Below are 25,405 nucleotides of genomic sequence, written 5' to 3' on the forward strand. Positions count from 1 at the left end.
AAGAACAGAACTGAAGAGCACATCTTGACAGTTTTTGTCTTGTTAGGCAAACGGGAAAAGAGCATTTGATTGGATTCCAGGTAACACCATGAATTTACTTAGACACACACCTCCTCTACACACTGCTGCATGCCTGCCATAATGAGCTCTGCAGTTGTTTGGATGTACACCTAAGCTTCGTCATGCTTCGAATGCCAAAATCTCACAGTCATCTGGAACGTGTTAAAACATTTCAGAGTTTAGTAGTTTTTCAGAGGTAATTACTTACACGTTGTCATACAGTGCATACATGTGTAAATGCATACAAATGCATATTTCCTTTGGCAAGGAGGACTGTAAGTCTCTCCTGGGAGTGAGCCCAAGGAAGCTCTGAAGGAAGCAAAGATGCACACACACACACACACACACACACACACACACAGAGACGACATCCATCATCAAAGCCTCAGTCCTGACAGGCTTATTTATTCAACAGGACAAAACCTCAGTATCTATATTTATCTCTGTTGCATCCTCCCTTTTGTGTCTAGTTATTTTTCCAGTTTCTGTTGTCTGTTTATGTCTGCATTAATTATTGAATCAGCTCCAGGCAGTTCCTTCATGTGTGTATGTGTCTATATGTATATTCCTCTGTGTGTGTCCACAGCTCTGTATTTGGACATCCTTAAGTAAAATCTCACTGTCTGTTTTTACAGGCATGCACATGAAGACACACACGTTTGAGTGATGCTGTGAAGCTGTCCCTGCAGGACAGATGTGTCTCTGATTGTGTGTCTGCAGCCAGATTGTTAAAAAATGAAAATAAGATGGAAGATGATGGCACACTCTGAGGCAGGCGTGGACACTTTCAGTTTTGAAGTCCTTATGGTGAAGGAGCTTTAAAAAATGCAAATGGCTACGGTTTCTGAAATGCAGAAACAAATGTTCTGTGAGAAGAAACAAATATTTTGAACCAATGTTTTTGTTTTGGAATTGTTTCAAGGACTCCTTATAGTGTCAAATGTGCATTAGGCATACTTTGGGCCAAACCTCCTGCGAGTATATTGTCACTTCAAGACTCACCGTTGATAATGTAATTCTTTTTTGTAATTCAATTTTTGCAAAAGTGATGCGCTCTTCTTGCTGCCGTTTTTCTTTCTTTATTCTATTAGAGAGGTGAGAATACTTCTCAGCCTCTTCACTCTGTAAAAGAAATTCATAGAAAATAACTGAAACAAAGATGTGAAATGAATGCATGCTACTTTATGGGCCATGTAAAATATTTTATATATACTTAGAAATGCATATGAATATGGACAAATGCAACATCAGATTTATTCATCAACTTCAAAAAGAGCTAATTGGTAACACATGTCAAAGATCCAGATAAAACTGGACTGTGGTGAAATAACACTTTTATTAAAATGTTATCGTCTTAAACATCAACCAGTTCTCAAAAACAGATGTATACGAATGTTTTTTGTATTTTTATTCAGACGGAACCCATTTTATCCAAGTCGCAGTTTAGGGTTTCCTTTTATTGCCAACTTCTTGTGGCATTTTTCTGCCCACAGGAGCTCAAGCTTGCACATTATCCACCAAGAACAATTTAAAAGCAAAAATTTTCATGCAGTGAGGAACCAGTGATCTGCAGGGACTTTTTCAGAGCGCACTGCTTTGTTTTTGCATCAGAGATGTCTTCAGGATGACTTGTTTTTAGTTGTGAGGGCAAGTTGACCCTTTTCAGCTTCCCTCAAAGACCCAGCAGTCTTGGATCAGTGGATGCGGTTTGCTTTTTCTAACCAGTGACACAGTTGGGGAAAATATTTGCATTTATTTGCTACACTTCACAGACAACAGTTGTATGATCAAGAACCAGTACGATGTAGACTTTGCAGGGAGACTGAAGCTAAAAATGTGAGAGAACTAAACCGACACAAGTCCGAACTGCAATGCAAAGTGGTGAGTGAAACCGGTTCAAATGATGGTGTTGTGTTGGCACTAGATGTCAAATGGATTTTAATACAAACTTTACGGTTACACTGAGTAAAAAGCCAGCTGAAGAGGCTAATGTTACTTTGTGTTAATAAATGCAGATACCAGACAGCTGAATGCATCTACTTGTTTCTTCTACAACAGCTCAGAAACGGAATAACTCACTCGAGCAGGTGCTGAGCATATTTACCCGAAACATGCTGTGTATGTAGCGAATTCAAACCTATCAGAAGACCCTGTAGTCAGATCCTCTCGTTCTCAAGAGCAGGCGACCTCAAAAGAAAGCTCTCCCTTGTTCTGAACTAATTACAAACTATTTGGAGTTATGAAGTGTGCATAGCTAATCTATAGGTGTCCAAGATAAGAAATAACTGGAAATGATCGCGCCATGTCCACTTTAAGTCGATAAAATCATGTGCCATGAAAAAGAATACGTTCAGAATATATATGTATATAAAGAAATGTAAAGATTTACAGTAAATAATCAGGACACTTTATGTTATTTGTCATCTAACAGACCATGCAACATTTAATTTTTTTCTGTTCTAAAGAATTTACTTTTGTACGCTTGTAGAGGTCTTTGGCTTCACTTGTTTCTTACTGAAACACCAGTAATCTAATCTCACAGTTCCACACTGAGGAACTGTAGCCTAACAGTAGAGCAGAGTTTGTCTTTTTTGGTTTTAGCTGTTGTTGACAAACAGTGCAGTATGTTACCAGTGTGGTGATAGTACCAGGTCATGGTAAAAAAGAAGGGGAAACTTTTAAGAACATGATATAGCCGAATAAACTGTTTACTTGATTGGATGACAATTTAGAAATTCTAAAATCATGGCCCATTTTTTTTGAGCAGGATGCATTTGTTTTTCTGAGTAGCTGAGGTTGGTAAGAGCTCCGAGCCATCAACAACAGTGCTCTGGATTTCCTGTGGAAACTGATTAAAGCTAACTGATTCCAACTGTTTCTGTAGGCAACAAACCCCCAACAGCCGTTACGAGTATGCTTTCACTGATAGTGATGTCACCCTGTGTGTGATAATACTTCTGGCTGGGTCTTGCGCCATAATTGGATGATATTGTGGCTCCTGGCTGGATCCATGTAGGCAGGTGGCAGCTGAGAGAAAGCTGCTGGCGTGTGTGTTTCCATCTGAACACCTTTGACAAAAGTATTGTGTTGATCTGTTTGTCCGCTTTCATTTGATTAAGACAGATGCCTTGTCCCTGTGAAATTTAATTCAGGCTATTTTAGCACTCGTCTCCTCTGTGCCCCCCCCTCCCCTCCCCCCCACCGCCTGTTAAATGGTCCAACACTGGGGAAATTAGCTCTAGACTCAGTTGTGTGTGTGTGTGTGTGTGTGTGTGTGTGTGTTAGAAGTGAAAGAGACATCAGACTGCACTGGACAGCAGTCATATCTTCCTACTGTGGTTGTTGCGAAGGGTTGTAAAATGACAAAATACTCTGTCCTCACTACTACTTTATGCTAAAACATCTGTGATTGCTCGTGCATTAGTGCGTGGAAGTGCTCTGTTATGCACCGAGCTGAACTCTTTTCTTTATTTTTTTATTTCTCACTTTTACAAAATGGCACTAAAGAGCAGTTCAAAGGTAACACATTAGTGAAGTTTCATAGTTATTCTTTGAAATTGTTAAAAAGGTTCCAAACAGTTTGGGCTGAATCCACAATATGCATTGTGACTGTTGTCAGATTGAGTTTTTACACATTGTTGTGACACAAATAAACGATGAAAGTGCAGGACATGATTCAACCTTCCCCAAAATTTTATTCCACAAGGGAGGATGAGCCAGTTGCCTTTTTGTTTTAAAACTCAACCATCTTAAAATTCAAGCAATTGAATATTGTAAATGGCTCTAACGGTTTCAGTGGAAAGATAAGATTGACTTTTAGAAACCGGCACACTGCACACAACGGACTAAGCACCATCCAGTTTCATTGCTGAGCTTCTGCATCGCGTCAGCATCTGTGGGACATTCAACCACCTGTGCCTAGATTGGTTTGATGTGCTCCTTTTACAGGGTTAGGGTAAAGAAACTGTTGAAAATTGTTTTTTCACACAGAAATGTTCATATTTTTGTTTTAGGGGTTAAAGGATAGCACTTGGAGTAAAAAAAAAAAAGTAATAAGACCTGTATCTGTAAAAACCTTCAGTCTAAAAACTGGGTTAATTATGTATATTAACAGTCAATTTTAGCAAGATAGGTCATACTGTGAAATATTTCAAACGGATTGGATGAAATTGGCACAGAAGGCTACCTTTTGGGTACTGTAATCCTATTCCATATATCCTGTAACACTGTGACACTAAATTTTGTTTATGGTTGCAACTCTTTGTGTGTTTTCCACCTTTTTTAGCTGTTTTTCACGAGCAGCATCCACATAAGCACAAACTCCTGAGGCTCTGGTTCTGCTGCCCGGTGAATTTGTTTTAAAAGAAAACTGTAATGATGAACAGATTTTCAGCTCAGTCTTTCAACCTGCCTCTCACTCTTTTCTTTCTCTCCAAGGTCACTTGTCCCATGTAACAGTGAGTGAGGGGGAGCACGGTAACTATGACAACTGCTCAACAGGCCCCACACCAGACTGCTCTCCCCCCTCCCCCGACACGGCCCTGAAGAACATCGAGAGAGTCATCCGCCCACAGGTGAATGTGTGTGCACAAACTAATTAATGTGTTGTAAGGCACCTGATGCATTATTGAACATCACAGCATCCGCCCACAAGCAGCTTAAACACCTGCACGCACACACACACACACACACACACACACACACACACACACACACACACACACACACACACACACACACACACACACACAATGGTAACTGTCTCTGTCTACCTCGCTCCTTGATTGTTTCAGTTTCATCTACATTGCTCTGTCTGTGTGTGTTGCTCAGTCACACTCATCGTAGTTTGGAGTTTGTGGAATTTACCATAATTTCTGATGATAAATTCACATTCTGGTCATCAAAACCCAAATGATGCTGCAAGATTGACGTGCTTGTTGTGTTTCCATGAAACTAGCTATGGGTGTAAACACAGACAGTTTCCTCGTGCTTAGATGCAAGCAGAACAACATCCACGAGTAAAGCATGTATGTAACTGAGGATGTCTCCTCTGTACCCCCAAACGTGTGCCGCAAGCACAGGGTAGCGACAAGCCCATTTTAATCCATTTTAAGGGATATCTATCCATTTTAAGGGATATCATGCTGTTATGTTTGTGCTCCTATGCACTGCACCAGAATATTGATACAACCCTCCTCCAACCAACTGTTGGTGCTCTAGAGAGGTGCAAGTTTATTATTTAGATGTATTAAAAGTGTGTTGGTGCACAATGAAATGTTAGATTTTTCATTTCTATTGATGACTGCATTTCTGTGCAGTCTAGCAATTTATTAGCAAAATTAGAACTGGAGCCAAGAAACATTGAACTCTGCTGCGTCCCCAGTTTGTTAAAGATGGGGTTGTTGTTCTTTGTTACCTCTAAGCTCATCCCTTTGTCTTCCACTTTCATCTAGACTAAAATGATAGATTCTCATTTAATCGTTAAAGCCCTGACATTGAAAAGATTGAGGATATAGTGTCTGATGGGATCCAGTGGGAGAGGCCAAGGCTGGCAGCCTGAGGCTATGATGTCTGTTTCATCATCGGCTGATTTAATGATACAGAAATGACTGGCACATATGTGTGGAATCTAATAAAGATTCAGCATTTCAGCAGTTATTTTGAGGAAGGAACCTCCTGGGCAGCCAATGTAATGTTAGAGATATATTAAATGTGTATCAGAATGATCAGAAATAGGTGCCTGCATTCTAAACAAACTGAAAACTTCCCATGTGTTAGTTCTGTAACATACTTGTACATCATGAACAACAGAATAGATTATGTCACTGATCAGGAATAATGTTGAATCCACACCAAGCTATTCAAACACAAAAACAAGTCGGCCTCATTAGTGACTAAAGATAAATGTATTCTTCTCACTTCTGTCTCTGGGTAGATGGTATCAGACAAACAAGCACAACACGGATGTTTTACACCTTGATAATTAAAGGTAGTTGTTTTCTCAATGAGAGGATGAGGTGTGAAATAATGCACACACATGCACAAAAAAGAAAAAAACCCAACCCAGCGGTGTTTTCAGTGTAAGGAATCTTAAGTAAAGTCTTTATTAGGGGTTCTTGATGATAACCTTATAAGTAAGTTTATATTCCTCATTCGAGATAAAGATTCTTGAGTTTTTCAGTTGACTATGGCATGAAATGGCCTCTGTTAATCCCCTCGAACATCACCATCCTCTAACTCCTTGAAAGTCCTTGACTCACCCTTCTCTTTTTCCACCGCTCTCCCCCATTATCATGGACCTATCTTTGGCATGTTAACTAATATGTGTAGAGGGATCACATGTGGTGCCCAGTGGGCCTCTGCTCAGCTTGAAGCGCATATAATCAAGGAACAACACAGTTCAATTTTATTGGCGCATAATTAATACTCAAGAATTCATTTAATTTCATTTTAGTGCTCCCGCTGGCTATTTCAGCAGTTCACACTGTACACCAAACTCTCTCACACACGCACACAGAGAAAAGCTCACTATATTACAGTGTGCTTAATATATACCGTATAGCGATGCGCTGCATTGCTGCACTGTAGTCCTTCCTGTCAACACTATGAGAATATTAATGAGGTTCTGTCAGACTTTCAGAGGGGGGTTTCAGTGAAAGTAAGGACTATATTTCACTGTAGTTTATAAACACAGTGACTCTGTATGAAGATTGGATGAAGTGATTCACTGCTATTTCAAGTTTGTTGTGAATTTCTGCAATTCTTTCTCATATCAACCAATCAGATGATGTCTCATTACTGTCTCCAGACATAAAATACTGAAACCTGCTCATTAGAGTTACCATAAACTATTTCTGAAGTGTACAGTTCTACTTTCCTCTGCAACAAGGCTCCTTAGAGTAAATAAGTGTAACTCCAGCTTGAACAGAACATGATCCCACAAGCTATGCTGACTGAAATCCACAGACTGCATGTTTGGGTTAACTTTTAATCCTTTTTAATCCTTTGCTTCTTGTCCAAACTGTCAGTGGATATGTTAGATCTCTGCAAACTTTTGATGGCATTCGTGGTCAGACGGGATGTGAACCACAGAAGAGATGAAAGACATATAAACACAGGAAGGATTTAGATGACTGCACTGCATCACAGGGTTATCATTTTCATGCCCAATGGCTCAATGTCCAATTTTGCGGCCTGTGCGAATGTGTGTGTATTATCTGAATAACCATTACTTGCCTAAGAGGCATTGCTGATTATAGAGCGCACATGATAGAACTCGTGTTTGTGCACACAGAGAAGACACTATCTCAGGCAGTCACATGATCACATCAGATACAACAAACCACGCACACATATTTTCATGTTTAGATCTTAATTTGAGAGAAAATTGATGTCCAGTAATGCTGCTGCACGAGTATAGCGTCAGTTTCATTTCAAAACATATGGATAAAAATATATATATATATTTTTTTCAATTTGTTTGACAGAAAAAATATCTAAAAAAAAAACAGAGAGGAGAATAACAGATATTTTGGTCGGATAATATAATTTACCAGAGAAATTATTCCAGATGTCTTCTTTGTAATTTACAAGATGCAGAATAGAATTAATATATTTACGATGAATTTCCAGTGATATAGAATCTAATCTAATGCACAATTGTGTGACACATCCATGGTGCTACTTTAAATTAATCAAGAACGGAAGAAATCTGAGGAAGAGCACAAGAGGAAGTACACGAAAGCGATTATTGTGTGTAAAAAGTTGGAAGTGTAACTTCAGGCTAACTTTATATATTTTCTCTTTTAGATGCACCCAAATGTTTCATGGTACCTTCAGCATCACAATTAGCATTTTCCGGCACCTCCCATTATCAGTGGTAGTGATGTAAATGATTATAACTAGGAATAAAAGGTGCAGGTAAATGTCGTTTTTGTAGATAATGTTTACATTTAACCTGACCTACAGCAGGGGTGGCAGATCTGTTACTCACACTTCACAGATTCTAGGACCAGTACGAACAAAATGAGTCACATTCAGGAAAGCTGTTACAGTATTATAAATTAATAGCCAATTTTCAGAAAAAATTACTCTATACAGATTTGCTCTCAGAGCAAGGAGTCCCCACAAGTATAGCAGAAGAAACATGAGTGTGTGTGGCCCATTAATAGCATCTAACCTCTGTCTACATTTGGTTGGATGATAAACAGTTAAAAGTATCGCACATTGGTTGTCACTTTAATACTTGGCTACATATGATTGAGCTTTCCTGAACACATGAATACAGTCAAGCGCTTACTCAAAAGTAAAGTGGAGATGAGATGTGCCTGCTGGAGTCGGAGCCTGAGGCATGATAAAAATATATTTTTGCCCTGCAGAGGTTGAGATGATGCACGGAGACAAAACGCTCCATGTACCAAGACCGGCAACACCTGTCACACAGTAAACAGCAGCAGAGAGTGAAAAAGAAGGATAGCAGCAAATTGGCTTATTTGAACAAAACTGAATGACAAACACTCTGACCTTCCCAAAATACTTGAGAAATAGTACTCTTGAACAGAGGTCCCACAATACAGAGCCTTATCCTCAATAACAGATAAAAAAAAAAAAGAAATCTGTTGCAGAGGAGAAGTGTGATATGTGTAATTGTAACTTCAGTGTGGAGTAATTTCTAGATGATGATTTTAAAAAGAAAAGTCAGAGGGTTTTGTTTTTCAGTGCTAGCAGAGCATTACTTCTCAGACAGTACTGATAGAAAATGTATTACCTATTAAATACATGTATAGATATTCCTTTTACCCCCTAACTTCCCTAAGCTGAAACTATGCAAAATACTTTCTTGAGTTTTAAGTGCCATGAAGTGTTGCTTTAAACAAAAATGTTTTACATTTGTTGTGCATGTAAAGGTCTGTCAAACTAAAAGAAAACAAATGTGCCATTGCACAATGGTCATTGCGGATTTCATCTCTCCTGAGCTCCCTAAATGTCCTTGTTGGCACTCGAGGCTCGTCTTTACCTATGCATAAAAAGGAGGATTTGATACAGAGAGTAACGAGGTGCTGCAGCCATATATAAAAATGGGAAGTAATGTGCTCGGAAACTTATTCTAGTAAACCACTAATGGAGCGTAAAGTGGGTTTTATTTCCAGACAAAACTATCAATCTATTAAAGGCGGGGTAGGGGATCTTTTTCTGGAACATTTTTTTACATATTACTTGAAATACTCTTCACACCCTCATTGCAACCAATTAATTAAAAGTTTTGACACAAATATGAAAAGTTTTAGTGGCCTCTAGAACGTACAATCTAGGAAAAACAGTATCCAATCATTGTGAACGGACCGTTCACAATGATTGGACACTGATGCCGTCTATCAAACTGCAATCTGCTCCTCCCTCCCCCTCCTCCTCCCTGTGCGCGTACCCTGCTCCGTGAACGTCCAGAAGCTTGGCAGGAAGCTAAACTAGAGCCAGCTTGGCTAGCACCTAGCATTATTAAACGTATAGTTAGCATAAACTAAATACTAAATACTAAATACGGCAACGATCGATGCTTGCTGTCAGAACAGCGCTCGTGCACCTTCGTGCGCGTTCATGTACTCTAGAGGCGTGCCTTCGGGGGGAAAGTGAAGAAAAGGGTTGGGACTTTTTACCTGTGTATTTTCAAAATGCAGCTTCGCTGGACTCAAAATCCAGGATCTCCTACCCTACCTTTAATGAAACAAAACAATGTAAAGGAGAGCATTTAGGGAATAAAATAGGTTTACCACGGCACCAATATCAAGTTTGAATTGTGGAACTTGAACAAGTTTTTCACAGTATATATTTAGATCAATAACAAACAACGTGTTTGAGCTGAATATTCAAAAACAATACACACCCTACAAATACCCTAACATTGTTTCTTCAGTCAATTTTTTCTTTACAAAATGTATTGAAGCATCTGTGTGTCATTACAAATCATTTGCGCACTTTACATTAATATTTACAGAGCTTAGCATTTGCCTCCTTTATTTAGAGAAGGATGGTGAGAAAAAGAGAAACTAGAGAGCTCCCTTTTCTTAAACTTAAAGCAACTTGAAATATGAACTTGAAATATGATACCTGACGTTTTCAACTTGTTGGAGCAACAAGGAGACCTTTTTGTGTGCGTCGGTCTGGTTAAAGAGATTTGCTTTTTCAGCCCACATCCCACAGGAGATGCTGCTAATTGAACTGATTTTAAGCTAATTCTGAAAGCTATCCAGTGGGAGTTCCACTTCTAAACAATTTCTTGGCATTTCCTATCCGTATTAAAGTATTTATGTGCAGCGCTTTGATGATTTCAATAAACAGTTGCGGTTAATGCACATCATTAGTTTGGGCCAAGCTGTTGGTATTAATTAAGTAAGGTTGGAATTGCTGTTGCTTTTTTTTTTTCAAATCTAGTTAAATCATATTAAAGTTATTTCCTAAATTAACACCAAAAACAATCTTGTTGGATAAACAGATGTCCTACGACATCACAAAAAGATCCGTAAACCAATGTGTAAGCAACTTCTCAGAGAGCATAGGATGAGAGCACAGCTAGAGATTGCACTTGAGTGATTACGTGTGGAGCATGTGTGCTTGGAGAGATGAGGGTTTGCACGCTGACACAGGAGGCACATTTGAGCCTGTATGAGGGGCATTTTGTACAAGTGTCAGTGTAGCTGCCAAAGTTGATTAGTACCCAGAGGCTCTACTAAGCAACATGTTGTAAAAATGCTTGTAGGAGGAAAAATATGGCAGAAGGACACAAGGGCAAACAAACAAATGTATTAGAATAAAGTTTAAATGCAAAATAAATAGAATAATTTGATGATACTTTTTAGGGCTGCAGTTTGTGGTCTGTTATTTTCCTTTCTGTTATTCTTTCCCACTGAACGCTCCACTGAGTAATTTCCGTTTTGTGTGTTTACATCTTTCTGTTGTCATGTGAAGCCACTGAAATCGAGTCAGAGCGAAGGATGAGAACAGAAAAAATAAGCACAACAAAAGACACAAGCTATGTTCCGCATTCTGCATGATAAGTAATGGAAGAGAAGTTGCTCCGTCTTCTGAAAATATCAATTACAACCAGCAGCACCAGAAGAATAATTACCTTTCTGTCCTCTGCTGACATCAAAAGAGACTTCAAGGGAAAAAACATGTTTTAGAATGAAGAAACCTCATTCCTTAGGTGCATTTAATATACATTGTTAGCACTGCGCATGTGTCTTTCTTCAGCAATGGACAACTTTGTTTTTATTTTCTAAATTTCTGATTCGGCAAGCCTCACCGTTTTATGATAATTGCTACATTATTCATAAATGAGCCTGAAATTGCAAAGCTTTCAAGCAAACTCAAAACTCATCACACCTCATCTTAGGTGTGGAATTACATTTTTAATGGGTGTGCCATTTATTAGCAGCAGGACACATTAGGGAAGTGTTAAACAGCATGTTGTTCCCCCAGGCGTGCTGCTGCCATTGAGGAAAATGCTTTCTGCTGAAGTTTAGTCAGCCATGGAAGACCTGCCTGTGAGTTAGTTTGTGTAAATGTGGGTGTGTTGTCACTGTATATGCATCAGTGTCTAAGCTCATTAATCCCCTTCCAACAGGCATGACATGTTCATTAGCCTGCTGCCCGTTTGTATCGTTAATGCCAAGTCTTAACCAGAGCTTCAGTATGTGCGTATGTTCTGCTGCATGTGTGGAAGACTGTGTGTGTGCGAGTGCAGATTTTTAATAAGAACAAGTCCAGAGATAAGACACAGAGGCCAAGTACACAGACGAGGCAGATAAGTGCTGCAATAAAGAGTTGTTTTAATAATGAATGGGAGAAGTTGCAGTTAAACTCATTACACATCTCCCTGTAGAAGACACCCTGCCTCAACCTTCTACTTTTGAAACGGCACAATGTCACGTCGCAGCAGTTCAGTCATTCTGGGCTGATGACACTTTGTGTTCTTTGTGCTTTGGCCTGCGACAAGGTAAATACCACAGATTGTTTTCTGTGAGCACCTGCGGGGAAGTTGATTAATCATGGAGTACTTTGACTATTTATCAGTTTATTTAATTTTTTTTCTTGCATTACCACGGGTCCTTGTTGCCTTTGATCAGAGATAAAAATGCATAAGGAATTTTCTTGTATGTTTTATGTACCAAAGTCAAATAAGAAGATGAATGAGAAACATACATGCTCCCTCCCTGTGCCCATTCAAGGTGATTCTCTATCAGGCTCATACATCATTGTCCTCATTCTCTGATGCCCCTGTGGGTTGTTTTGATCTTGTCTGGTTGATGCATTGGTCCTTTAAACATCCCTGGTTGTCAGTTGCTGCTACACTTTTTCTCTCTGTACTGTAGGGGGGGAAAAGAACCTTACTGCTGTGGCTGAATCTCATCAATGTGGCTTTAGTTTACAGAACATGTATTACTTTTTAGATGCTTTACTTTGCTTTCACACAGACAGAATATGGGTACCACTTTGACTGTAATAATGAGTCTTGTGCAGGCAATCGGTTAGCTTAACTAAAGCTAGATTTCTAGTTGACGCGTTGCTCACAGCGCGTGACGTCAAAATGACATTTCCGTCCTGGCGCGCGCCATGAAAAGGCGGCGCATTGTCGTGCACCAGTCGAAATTTGTAACTTGGCGCGCGTGGAGAACGACAAACCGGATGGACCAACTCGAAAACAGGCTGACGGTTGTGTCATGTAAAATAATTATTTGTACATAAATTATCTCGCTAGGACTTTGCTGTTGTTTCATTCTCTGGTATTCACTGGAAGCGGCTTTGAGTATTAAGCGCTATATAAAACCAATCTATTATTATCATTATTATCATTATTCCATCCTGAAAGGTGACGATAATAGTAAACGATAAGTGTGTCCATTGAAGCACACTATTTCATAACAAACAAACAAAGAAAAGGTAACACAATACACTTAAAAATCCTAACACAATATTCTAAGTACTATAACAAACTATAATGGTGATAACGCACCTATTGAAATTTCAACTTCTGCAGGCTCATCAGCTATTATGCAAGCAATCTTTCTCTTTCGTCGCCTTTTCGCCGGCAAGGTTCTAAGCAGCATTTCATCTTCCAGATACTGCAGCAGTATCATTGATGACAGGGGCATCGTTTTCTTCTCCACTTTCGTCGTTGTAGAGTAGTTAGCGGTAACCTTCATGTAGCAGCGACACCTCTGTGACGGAGAAAATTGCAACTACTGGCGCATCGACCCGCGCCACTATAAATGGCCAGCACGAAACCGTGACGTCATCAACACCGCTCGCGAGCGCCATCGTGGCAACCATGCTGGGCCCTTTACAGAAAAATAAGGATAGCTCCCATGACCTACCAGCAGTTTTAAAGCTCACTATTTGACATAACTGCTGTCGTAAAGACAGGATCACTCTGCAAATTTCTTGGAGCCCATCTGCTTCCAACAGTAGACACAAAACAATGAGCCTTACTTTGGGGAAAGAGACATACCGGTAGTTAAATTGCCTTTTAATTAAATTGCCTTTGTTTTTAGAGTGACAACTTGGATAGAATTTTGCTTTGTGCAGATAAATAACCACAGCTGGTACCATCTGGATCCATCTGGATCGAGGGGCAGCAGATGAAAAGAGGGTCTTTGGAAGATAAATGACTATTGGCTTTCTGCATCAAAGACCCAAGCAAATATTTTTGTATGCATTTTAAATCTCTCCTTATTATCTTGGATGCGTAAGACCTGATGCATCTAAAAGGAATTTTTGAGGTATAGATAACAGGGACACCTGTTCTTATGAAAACGTGTGCTCGGTTTGCCAAGCCAACAATTGTGCTCACCAGACAGAAAAACTATTGGTATCATTCAGTGAGCCAATAACTTACCTACTTTCCTTCATAACAACACTGAACCTGCCTCCCTGTTTCTTTCAGTTCCTCGCTGTCTGAAAATGTTCCTCTTTGCCACAATGTCTTCCCCCTGCTTATTGTTCCTTCCTTTTCTTTTTAGCACTTCCACTTATTATTTCTTAAGTCATTGTGCATTTTCCTAGCCTAGCAAGCCAGACCCTGTACAGCTTTTTGCTGTACAGGGTCTGTACAGAGCCCCGGAGCAAATTCCATTTGCGGCCGCTAGGGGCGTCTAGATTTCTAGGCTAGCATTTTCCTTCACTGTTTTTAATTTGTCCTTGTCAAATTCTCTCCATTTTTCGTCTCCTTCCTTTGTTCAACCTGCTCTTGGTTCTTTTTGTTTTCTGTCTCAGTTTAATTCAGTCTGTCTGACCACAATTTCTAACCCAGCTTCAATTGCACCCATCATAAGAAAGAGCATCCTCTGTTCCTCCTGATTTCATTTCCTTTTGTCCTCTCTCATCCTCCCTTTCTCTCTCAACGTTCAGTTTTGTATAAAAACTCCCAAAGAAGGTGCTAAAGGTCTTATGAAGGTTGTGTGTCTGTCTCTGAATATTTCAGGATGTTATTTTCTGTTTAAAGTTGACTGTATAAATTCACTTTTACCCTAAGACACATAGGCATACTGGGACGGCAGCAGGATTTCAACAACCTGAGTGTTTTTAAAGCATAGCAGCACGTTCTTGATAGCTGCAAATGCCTAATTATGTAAGACGTGTTCACCAGAAGGCTGTCAACAGTTTCTCTTGGAATAATCCTCACTGTAGCTCTTGCTCTTGCTTGTTCGAAGTGTGCTGTCAGCACTCTTTCACCAACCAATTTTTCTGTCCATCTCTGATTTACTAACATTTATCTAACATGCGCCCCAGTTTTACAATACAAAGTCATATTGACATATGCTGTATAGATCTTAAGTCGCTCCATTTCTAGATGTTATAAAATTAAAGTTTATTAGTAGGAAGATACATTTCATTGACTTTTGTCATCATTTATCTAAATTAAACTTTTTTTCAAAGCAACAGAAACGTATAATTTTAATATAGTTCTTTTTGGTTTGTTCTCACCTGCTTTTCTCTTCCTGGTGTCTTGCGTTTAGCCCAAACAGCGCACCTCTCTGTCCTCATCTCTGGATGTCCAGAGGCCAGTCAATCACAGCTGTGAGCCCAGTGAGGTGAGCTCATCCCTGGGCTACGCCAGTTTTAGCACCAGTCCCCCAGCCAGCCCTCCTCTCAGCCCCAATCAAGAGGACTCTGCAGGCTCCAACGACGACTGTCAACTCACAGGTGAGACTCTCTCAGACTGACTTTGCTCCCTAACAGGATAATTAGCTTATAGGCTGTATGTGATACACAGGTGACAGTAAGTGATCCTCTTTGAATGTCCTGACCTCTAACCCCACAGCTGAAACATAAGTCTCCTTTAAGAAGCAGCACAATAGTAGTAATAATATGTAGTAGTTGCATTATGGTGTTTCGTAAGATGAGGTGCAGTGCAGTTTCAGTTGGAAAGAACAGAAATGGACAATGTGTATAAAATACCACAGTCGTTATGTATATACAGCCACTCACTTACTGACTGGTTGCAGTAAGTCGTCACACTGAATGGCTTTTAGCTGTGTTGTGTCATTATTTAAGTAATACATGTTCATGTACCCAACCTTTTTTTTTCTCTTGCTCATCTTCATGGTGTCTTTGTTGCCTTGATTCAGTTGGCGTTTAAACTCTCAGCCTGGGAACTGAATGAAACTTTAATCTTTTTGCGTCTTGGAAAATGAAACCATATTTCTGCTCCTGTTGTACAGGAGGCCACAGCCAAGAGGCAAGCACCAGAGGCTAACATCAGATCTCAGAAAGAAAGAGATGCTGGCCACAGTCATTCACCATGAAAAAGAGACTTCTCTTTAGATGCATGTTTATCTTTGTAAGAAGCATATTGAATTGGTTGCAAACATGGTCTGTATTGATCATTTAGGGCTACATTCAATAAAATGGGTAGTGTGGAGTTGCAATGTAGAAACGGAGTGGCAGATTCTGTAGTTTATCTACGAACATTGTGCTGATCTGTGAGCACAGATGCAGCCCACGCATTTCAGTAATGACCAAAGCAATCTACCAAGACCAACTCAAATTATCATGGGGTCACAGACGTGTTCATAATCAGGAGAAGGTAATTTCCCAGGGACACAGGTGCAGCTTGTTTCTGATACAAACATGATCGACAGGCACCCTGCTGACTACATGGTAGGTTGTGGAAAATATTTGAACCAAGCTGTTGGACTGTTTATCTTCAGTTTATGGACAGCAAACCAGGGTTTGATGACAGTTCATTAAATCCCAAACATGTTCTTATAACTAAAACAAAATAAGGGAGAAAAATGTTGAAACGATCTGAGGGTGAGCCTCCTCCACCCCTACGTTTCTGTAAAAGGATGCTACCATTTCTCAGAAAAAAAAGGCTTGTGGAGAAATAACCTACCTAAACTTGAAACCTCTGCATCACTGCTGGTTATTTAGAAATGTTACAATCTGCTGCACTTTATTATTCTTATCGTCGTTAATATAGGCGCAGGTCGTCTTTCCTCAGACAAATTCAGCAGAACGTGTCTCTACAATCAGTATAATCTGATAACTTCTGACATTTCAAACAAATTAACAGAAGTAGAGATATTTTGTCCCTTGCAAACCCCTCTCTCTCTCTTGTTTAAGAGAATCCAGTACCACTACATTTAAAAACATGAATAATATTAAAAAAAAAACATTTTGTTTTTTTTATGAGGTTCTAAATGACTCTGATCTGTTCAGCTCTAAATTATGATAAGGATCATCCAGGGGAAAGCTTTAGCAGATATCTCAAAGATGAGGCTGAAAAACATCAGCAAAACTGCTCCGTTGGTACTGTGGGGGGAGTCCCTTTTACTGTCATAACATATGAAACACTGTTGGCTTCATCTAATGATTCCCCTCGTCCCCTGCTGAGTTTAAGTTTCTTATCCTAAAGGAATATTCCCAGTTGTGAATGTGTTCTCACAAAAGAGTCTCATGTTCAGGGCTGTTGGATCTTAAATCGGCACATTTGCACTTTTTATTTCTTTTTTTATGTTACAAAACAAAAACAAACACTTCCTATTCACATGTTTTGATCATTGCAACTTTATAAGCTATTACATGCTGTGAATGGCTTTTGCTGCAGTTTTTTGCTGAATTTTCATCATTGTGCAGTTACAGATATTAAAGATTGCTGTGTTTTTAATCAATGAAATTTACTTTTCATGGATTTTTTTTATTTTAGGAACCTTTGATCTACTGCCTGGTATATTCCTGACCTTCATGTGCTCAGTGTCATGTCCTAAAAAGTTGCTTGCGTTACCATATGAGATTCCTTGTTGTCATGGTGAAGTGTTGGCCTTGGTGACAGTTAACTAGTGACGAATTCATTACTATTTCCTTCTCTCGTGTGGCTTTCAGTCCAACTGTCCCTCTAACCCGCTGCTATCAGGCACTAACAGAGGAGTCAGCGCAGGGAAAGTCAACCAGACAGGAGGCCTTTCCTGTGTGTGTGTGTGTGTGTGTGTGTGTGTGTGTGTGTGTGTGTGTGTGTGTGTGTGTGTGTGTACGCTTGTGCATGCGCCTGTTTCATCCAGGAGCAGTTCAGAGGCCCGGCTATACTTTGATCTGTGTAGAGCTCGAAATTAAAAAGGCATTTTCAGTCCACAGGTGTGTGTGTGCGTGCACAGACACACACACACACACATTTAAAACGGACAGATAGCTTCAGCTTTTATTTCCATTGAAGTACTACAGTCGTTTTTGTCTATTAAGAGTGTATTATTCCCCTTGTGAGCGTTCTTGCTGCAGCTTGGCCTGGCACTGACAAGCAAGTATTGATCAGAGAGGTTGTTCCCAACCTTCTACTTTTATTCATCCAATTAAAAACACTGGTTTGAAACGAAGCTATTAATGGTCAGATTAAACCATTAAAAAAATAAGTAGAGGCACTGGAGCAAAGATTTTACTCTTCTGATGTATATGTAGTGCCTCATCACCACACTTTAGGTATTACAGTACAACACTTTATAGTTACAGCCAACAATATCATCTAAATGTGTGCTTGTATTTGTTCCTTCTTGTCTCACTCTCGCTGTCTGAATTTCCATCACTAGGAATAGATTGGCACCCATCTTATTTTTTCATTTAATTTTCTTTCTCTGTTTTTTTCCCTCCTCTGTTTTCTTCTGCTGCTCTTCTCAACCCTCCTGCTCTTTCTACTTATTAGCTTTATAAGGCCCATTGTGGAGTAACCATGGTAACAAGTGGCTTACAATGAGAGAGATGGAGAATGAGAGAGCGGAGTGTATATGTATGTGGGTACAGAAGTCGCAGAATTCAAAGGATGCCAGTGGAAAAGCGAGTGGGTGAGAGATAGAGAATGAGAGTCTCATGTTGCAAAGGGTGGTTGACAAACAAAAATCAGCAGAATGAAATGTGAGATTTCAGGGGGATGGATTGAGAAATGAGGACAAGAAAAAGAAGGAATACTTTTTCCCCCTGCACACCATATTTGGTCTTTCCTTCCTATGGCTCCACATCTGTATCTTTCATTCTCACCCTAAAAATCCTGACCTGTTCTTCAACACTAATCTAACATTACACAACGAACCCCCAGGCCTGCAGCAAATTATGCTAGTGTCAGCCACCTGCGTGGGCTGTTGGACAAAATGTAGCCCTATTTATAACCTGATCCATCCCTGGTGCAGCTGTTATGCCACATAACTAAGGTTTATGTAATGCTGGACATTGCTTGCAAAAAAATGTTCCTTCAGTGCAGATTTCCAAATGCAGTGAAGTGTTTTGCAAAAGCAATTGTGCTCCATGAATTATGCATTGTCGGTGACAAACCTGCGCTAATCTGCAGGTGGCTGTTTTAGTTCCTGAAAACTTCCCAGCTTCATACTTTCTCGTGATTCTTTATCTTTGATGTCGTAGTCCCAACCTTTTTTAAAAGTAGTAAAAGCTGCAATACTGTGGAATGTTTTTAGATGAACGATGAGTCACAGGACTTTAATATACAGAAGGTGGTGGAGACCAACACATGATAGTGAATAGGGAATTTTCAATAAACACTCATGGTGCTCTTTAATGTATCGATGGTCAACTATTTTCTACATAATCTTTGTGGTATGTTGACATTGTTTGATTAGTTCCTTTCAGCAACAACTGGCTCTCTGGTGTTCGGACTGGGCTGTGATGTTGGGGCAAAAAACGTCATCCTCTTACAGCTTTCCAAAACAGTTGTAGAACAGTTTTAACCACAGTTGTTTTCCCCTTTTATCTTTGAAGTTACTTCCGCTGCACCGGTAAGAGCTAAATATAAAGCGAGCCAAGCTTTGAAGTCCACTTTACCCAGAGTTGATCTAAATGACATACAGTTGCTAAATTAATTACAGGTTTCCAACAGATTTCTTTGTAACTTTAATTTTGTTCAGTCTTCTCTTCAGGCCTCTTGTCGATTTTCTCGCTGTAGCCCACATTTCTTGCAGTTAAGTTTTATCTGCAGAGTTTATTTTAGGATTACAAGCTGGAAGAATTATCCTTTCTGCTTATTTTGTGTCATGAAATGCTCTTGATGTGCTATGAGTGTTTTCTGCTATAATGGCCGGTTTTAAAACATTGCTTCCTCTAGTTCTCTTTCGTCAGAAATGAAACCCATTTCCATGGCCCCACAATGCAAACGACCACAAAGCAGCTGCACAATCAATGATGTTGCATTGATCTGCTTTGTGTGCGAGTGCATCATTGCGTGCGTTTACTTAAAAAAAAAAAACATTCATTAAACCATTAAATCAATCCACACAAAGAAATACCACACACCGCACTTGCATCTGGCATCAACCCACTACAATAAAAAGAATTTCATTTGTACAAATCAAGTCAGCAGACTTATGCATTTACGTGTATTCATGTTGTTTTTTTTTTTTACATATATTTTTTAGCTTTTGAGGCAGAGAAGCAAGTTAGATGTCTGTAGATATGGCCAACACTAAATTATATAAGGCAGTATCTTTTTTTCCTGCAGTTCTTCCCTGGGTGGATGTATTGACTGTGTGTGCCCTGTTGTAACGCCAGCAGGAGATGTGGTAAATATACTGCTCTCCTCTCGCTGTTTGTCTTGTTGATATTGATGATCAATCAAGTATAAAGGCTTTCAGGTCAGATTTTATAGGTGAGGATGGGAGCAGTGAAAAATATTTTGCCATTGTCTTGTATGTGTTTTCTGTAACATACATTTTCTGACACCAAACATGCAAATCCACATTGCTAGTGCTGCCTCGACAGACTCTGACACAGAGTAGATTTATACTGTTGTGCCATCACCAATTTTGGTGGCATAGTGTTCTCTCCAAATTGTACCGCCCTCAGACATTAGGATCTAATTAACAGCACAGTTTCATTAATGAGCAGGATGGGGTAGATCACGCCTTCTGTGTCCTAACACAAAACCTCCGGCAGTTGTGTTAACAAGACTTTTGTGAGTGCTTTGGGTTTGATGATGAGGTTAGTTGTATCGAGCCACACTTGTGACATGGCTTGTGGGCTTAAAATATGAGGTTGGACAGTACACCACAAGCCACAACACAAAAACCACATTACTAGTACTGTGTAAGTCTCCCTTGTGCCACCAAAACAGGTCTGACATGTCAAGGCCTGTAAAACGTCTGTTGGTGTCCTTTGACATGAGGCACCAAGAGGACAGTTGGGTCCTTGTGGATCACATCGAAGATGCTTCATGGGATTGAGGTTTGGGGACTCTGGAGGCCAAGTCAGTATCTTCCAAAACATTCCAGAATCCTTTTTGACATGGTGCATAAACCTGTTTAAAGAGGCCAGTACCATCAGGAAACATGGGATCAGTCACAGGGTACATGAATGCAGAATCAAAAATTTCTCAGCAGAATGATCTGCTTACCAATGCTCCACAGTCCAGTTCTGTTGCTCACATGTCCATGTCAGGCACAGGCAGTGGAAAGCTGGTGCACTCTGTTTAACAACACAGTCCCATTAACAATAACCTCTGATGTTAAGTTATAGTTGCAAGCCTCCTGCTGTATGTCTCAAATTAATTCAGTTTGTTTCTCAGCACAAAGCACTTTATGACAAATCATGTAAAGAACACCGAGACGTGAAATTTAAAGACATGTTGTGGCAGATTATTGTGGAACAGCTTGGAGTTGGAAATGGTGGTTGACAACTGATCACAAGGCAAAGGATGCATGAAAGATGAGGCAGTAGCAATTATGCTATAGGCAGCAAATTGACTTATTTCTCTTGTTTTATATTGTGTCAGTTGAAGCCATGAAGAAAATTCAACATAACCTCAGTCATCCTCAATGCTTGATAACTCCATTTTGCCTCGTATAACAGGTAGATTTATAGAACTGATCCGCCTCGATGGTTAAGTTTTCTGTGCGTAATGATTTTTGTCGGATAAGAATGCATGCAGGAAATAAGACGCTTGGTGTGCAAAGGCCTTAAGTCTGGCACATTTTGACACTGGGATTTTTGCCCGTTCCTCGAGACGAGAAGCCTGAAGAAGCCTTTTGGATGAGAAGTGAAACATCTTCAAGTCATCCACTTGCCCTTATTCAAGCTCTTAGGATTATCAATTTGGTAGTTAATACTTTTAAATAGTTTGCATAATGTTAACAGTCAGTCGTGGGTATCTTGGCATATTAATTCAGATAAAAGCTATGCATGGCTGCAGCTTCAGAATTCCTTCCCATCTTGTCTTTTGAATAAAAAGATTATTGGAAATGAATGCACTTAAAACTATAAATTGTGCATAAACATCATTTAAACTCCGTAATGCTTGATAATCGTGTTGTGCTAGCCATAAACCCAACTCCTCTTGCCTGCTTTCTTTTCATCCTTGCATTCTCGATTAAATCTCTCTCACTTTTGATTTTGGTTTAGTTTTAAATATTGAGGCCTGAGGTGATGATGAGTCATGTTAGGAAACTCTGAAAACAAAACATACTCCCACAGGCAGACTCAGCTCAAAGTAAAGAAACAGAAAGTAACAGAAATAATATATATTCAGAGAGAAATCCACCCTGTTGTTGGACAGAATGACTAATGAAGGGTAGGATATTGTGTTGACTGCTTTTGTGTTGAATATGTAATCATGGTGATTAGAACAGCATAATCTGATGATCTTCTCTAAAGAATTTCATCTAGTCTTGACTAAAAAGCCAAAAGGGCATTTTTTGTTATAGTATTCATTTAGTAAAGATGACTGAAAACAGGAGCTGTGTTAAAATCACCTCAACTTATATAAGATTTGAAATCAGAATCACTGCTGTCCTCATCTCAATCATTTACCTCTCACTATTCCCTTCTGTCTCACACCAGCACATTTATAATTTCAATGACGTTAGTGAGAGACTGCCGTCACTCTTTAAAAGACTTGTGTTACTGTGGGAGACGAGCCAGTTGCCGTGGCAATAAACTCTTACCTACTTGAGTTGGAAATGAAAGAGTCTATTCCGTGTCTGCAGAGTGGCTCCTCTCTACCTTAAGGCTGGATTTAGACATGTAAAGGCTTTCACTTATGAAGTAATGCTCTCGGCAGGGAGTCCCCATCTCCATTTCACCCTCCCACAGAGGAGAGTGACGCCTGACCTGTTTGCACTGGTTATGGTAATGTTAGCCTCGGTGTCACAAACCTGAGGCAGATACAGTGAGTCACAAACTGAAAAAAAGAATTAGGAAGACGGAAAGAATTGTCCATCATAATTTCTATTAATTTTGTTGGAGCAGAAGAAATGTTTACTTTGCATTGAAATGAATTAAAGAAGCCTAAAAAAGATGTAGGGACAACATTTATTGTATAGTTGATAGTGAAAACTATAGAAGTGCTGTACGAAAATATTTACACTGCATGTGCCACTCCATTTACCTCAGTATAATATATGTAAGAAAAGAAAACTAGAGAGGGCATGTAACCACAGGGCAACAGAAAATGGAAGTATACAGTAATGCGATACAGTAATCACTTGGCTTCATGCAAGTAACTGATCCTTTTAGCTTATATGGTATTTTGTTGATAGCCTGGACATGTTAAAAGTGGGATAATACTTCCATGAAGGATGTTTTTTAGCTTCAGAGTTAGACATAACAGTCATGAAATCTGCAACTCCTTACAAAGCTCAGTCGCTGTGACAACTTGGTGAAAGTCTGCTGTAGAAGACCAAAAAATATGGCTGAAAGCTCAACAAAAGTTAGTAACTGGATCTTGAATCTCATACCACCTTCTTTTTACCCCACTGTCATCAGCCAGAAATATCTAATTAGGATAAGTACTCGCTCTGAATTTTGATCCTTGACTTCTGACTTTTTAAACTGACTAATTCATTTCGCAGCAGTAATCCAACTAATCAGTGAAATGTGAGGAATTTCTTCAAATCAGAGGAAGTGAGAAAAGTGGGCTTACACAGCCCATGTAACTCATGAAAAATGCTTTGACTCCGACAAAAATGTGATCATGTTTCAAATTCAGTTAAAGCACATAATCTCTTTGGCTTCATAGAGATAAAGATCAACATCTTGACAGTCAGTTAATGATAAAAAGTATCACTTCAGGAGAGAAAAGTCAACCAAAATGATTTCAAAATGTTTAGATTCCTATAACAACACTGTAAGAGTTGTGACAGGAGCTGATTAGATCAAAAATAACTTCCCTCTTGCCACTTAGGTGTACTTTAAGCTAATTAATGTGACATTTCCAACAGTACTTGAAGGAAGCCTTTATGTAACTCTGGATACAGGTACAAGGACATTAAATTTTCTGTTACCTTTATACTTCCTCACATCAGTGATCAAGGGTTCAAATTATTTTCTGTTGTAATCTTCAGTTCCAAGCATCTTAAAGTATCATTTAGGCGTAGGTTTGTATAAATCGCCTGAGTGGAACTGTGTTCGCACCTGAGCTTCAGGGAGATAATGATTTCTCTGTGCTTGCGGCACGAAGGAGACGTGGCTCAATCTTTAATCTTGGAGTTGACTGACAGTTCAGATATTACTCTGTAGTTTTTAATAACAGTCAGTGCTGCGCCACAAGAGACGTAATGATAAACACATCCCTATCAGTTCTGTCGATCATAGCCCAGCTCCTCCTGCTACCACTCACACACAACAAAACATTCCACTATATGAGACGAGTCTGTGTTTGGCTAGATGCACATGCTTTCTGTTCTTTTAAGATATTTTCAGCAAAAAATGAAGGAAATGAAGATGTGAGGCAGATTGTCGCATCTTTTCTTTTGCTAAAGTTTGTCGATTTCTGTGAACTATTGTAAAGGAAATTTAAGTTACTGCACGACCTTCAGTCTGGAAAAATCAGTCATGAATGAGGATTTAAAAAAAACAATTATTTTCTATAATTCTGCTAAACTTTCAGTGCAGACTCAACCTTTGTGATCAATTGTGGCTTGATTGTCTTAATTTTCAACAGATCAAGCTCTATTCTTGTGTTCCCGTTTTCTTTTTCACTTAATTTCATCATGTATCAACCTGGTTTTTCCTTCCCATCACTCAAGCCTTCATTACGTCACTTCTCTACCCACTTCCTTCCTTCCTTGGCATCTCTGTTCATCTCTGCTTGTCATGCATTGTGAGACACTGCCTGCCAGCCCCCCTTAACTTTGCCTCAGCTTATCTGCTATTTGCCAGTTCTTCTGCAATCTGGTTGTTTTTGTTACAGTTTGCATCTGTATTGCTTATTTGCCCCTCCAATCCAAACCAGTTTTCTGTTTGGTCAGATAAACCCCTGACCGCCTCTTTCTGTTAGTCTGAATCACCTCTATTTTGGTTTTCACCTCACTCTTCTTTCTTCTCTCCATTTGTTTTTACTGAGTGCTGGACCCCATGACATGCCTTTAAGTTTTGTTTTGTTTTTTTTGTTTGTAGTAAATGCTTAATTTAGTCTGGAGTTTATTCACTCCAATGGAATTAAATCTTGGTCCACTTGCAGGAGTTAAAACACTTTCTTATCCGTGTCATGTGGTAATGGGTGCATGCTGTCTCTGTGATAGTCGGTGTGCTCACAGATGACATTGAAATCATTCCTTCATGACCCCAAACAGTTAGACTGCCACACTGAGCCGATCTCAAACGGGTAAAAAGCTTCAACTTGACTTTGTTAGCACACGGCTAATAAGCTATTCTTAATGTTGTCGTTGGATAAACATATTCTTCACCAGCCGAGTAAGGCACAAACGGCAAAATGGCAGGATTGTTTCCTAAAGTGTGATGCACATCAAATCCTCACAGCCTGATTTTGTGTTTTTGAGACTGTCATTGGTGCACTGCAGCTTAGCTGGTCCTACACAGATCAAATGAACTGCAGACTCTGGTGAGTTTATGCTAAAAAGAACCA

General features: G+C 39.5%; 1 protein-coding gene across 4 annotated transcripts in view; it reads left to right on the plus strand.

The window, feature by feature from the left end:
* Positions 1-25,405, plus strand: part of anks1b (ankyrin repeat and sterile alpha motif domain containing 1B) — a 217,359-nt gene that overhangs the window by 129,956 nt on the left and 61,998 nt on the right. For all 4 annotated transcript variants that reach the window (XM_075471669.1, XM_075471666.1, XM_075471667.1 and 1 more), the window contains 2 exons: positions 4,498-4,634; positions 15,072-15,258. In XM_075471669.1, coding sequence (XP_075327784.1) covers positions 4,498-4,634; positions 15,072-15,258 — 324 coding nt within the window. The remainder of the gene's footprint in view (positions 1-4,497; positions 4,635-15,071; positions 15,259-25,405) is intronic.

This window comes from Odontesthes bonariensis, chromosome 8 (assembly GCF_027942865.1).
Source record: "Odontesthes bonariensis isolate fOdoBon6 chromosome 8, fOdoBon6.hap1, whole genome shotgun sequence".
In the NCBI taxonomy this organism is placed as follows: Eukaryota; Metazoa; Chordata; class Actinopteri; order Atheriniformes; family Atherinopsidae; genus Odontesthes; species Odontesthes bonariensis.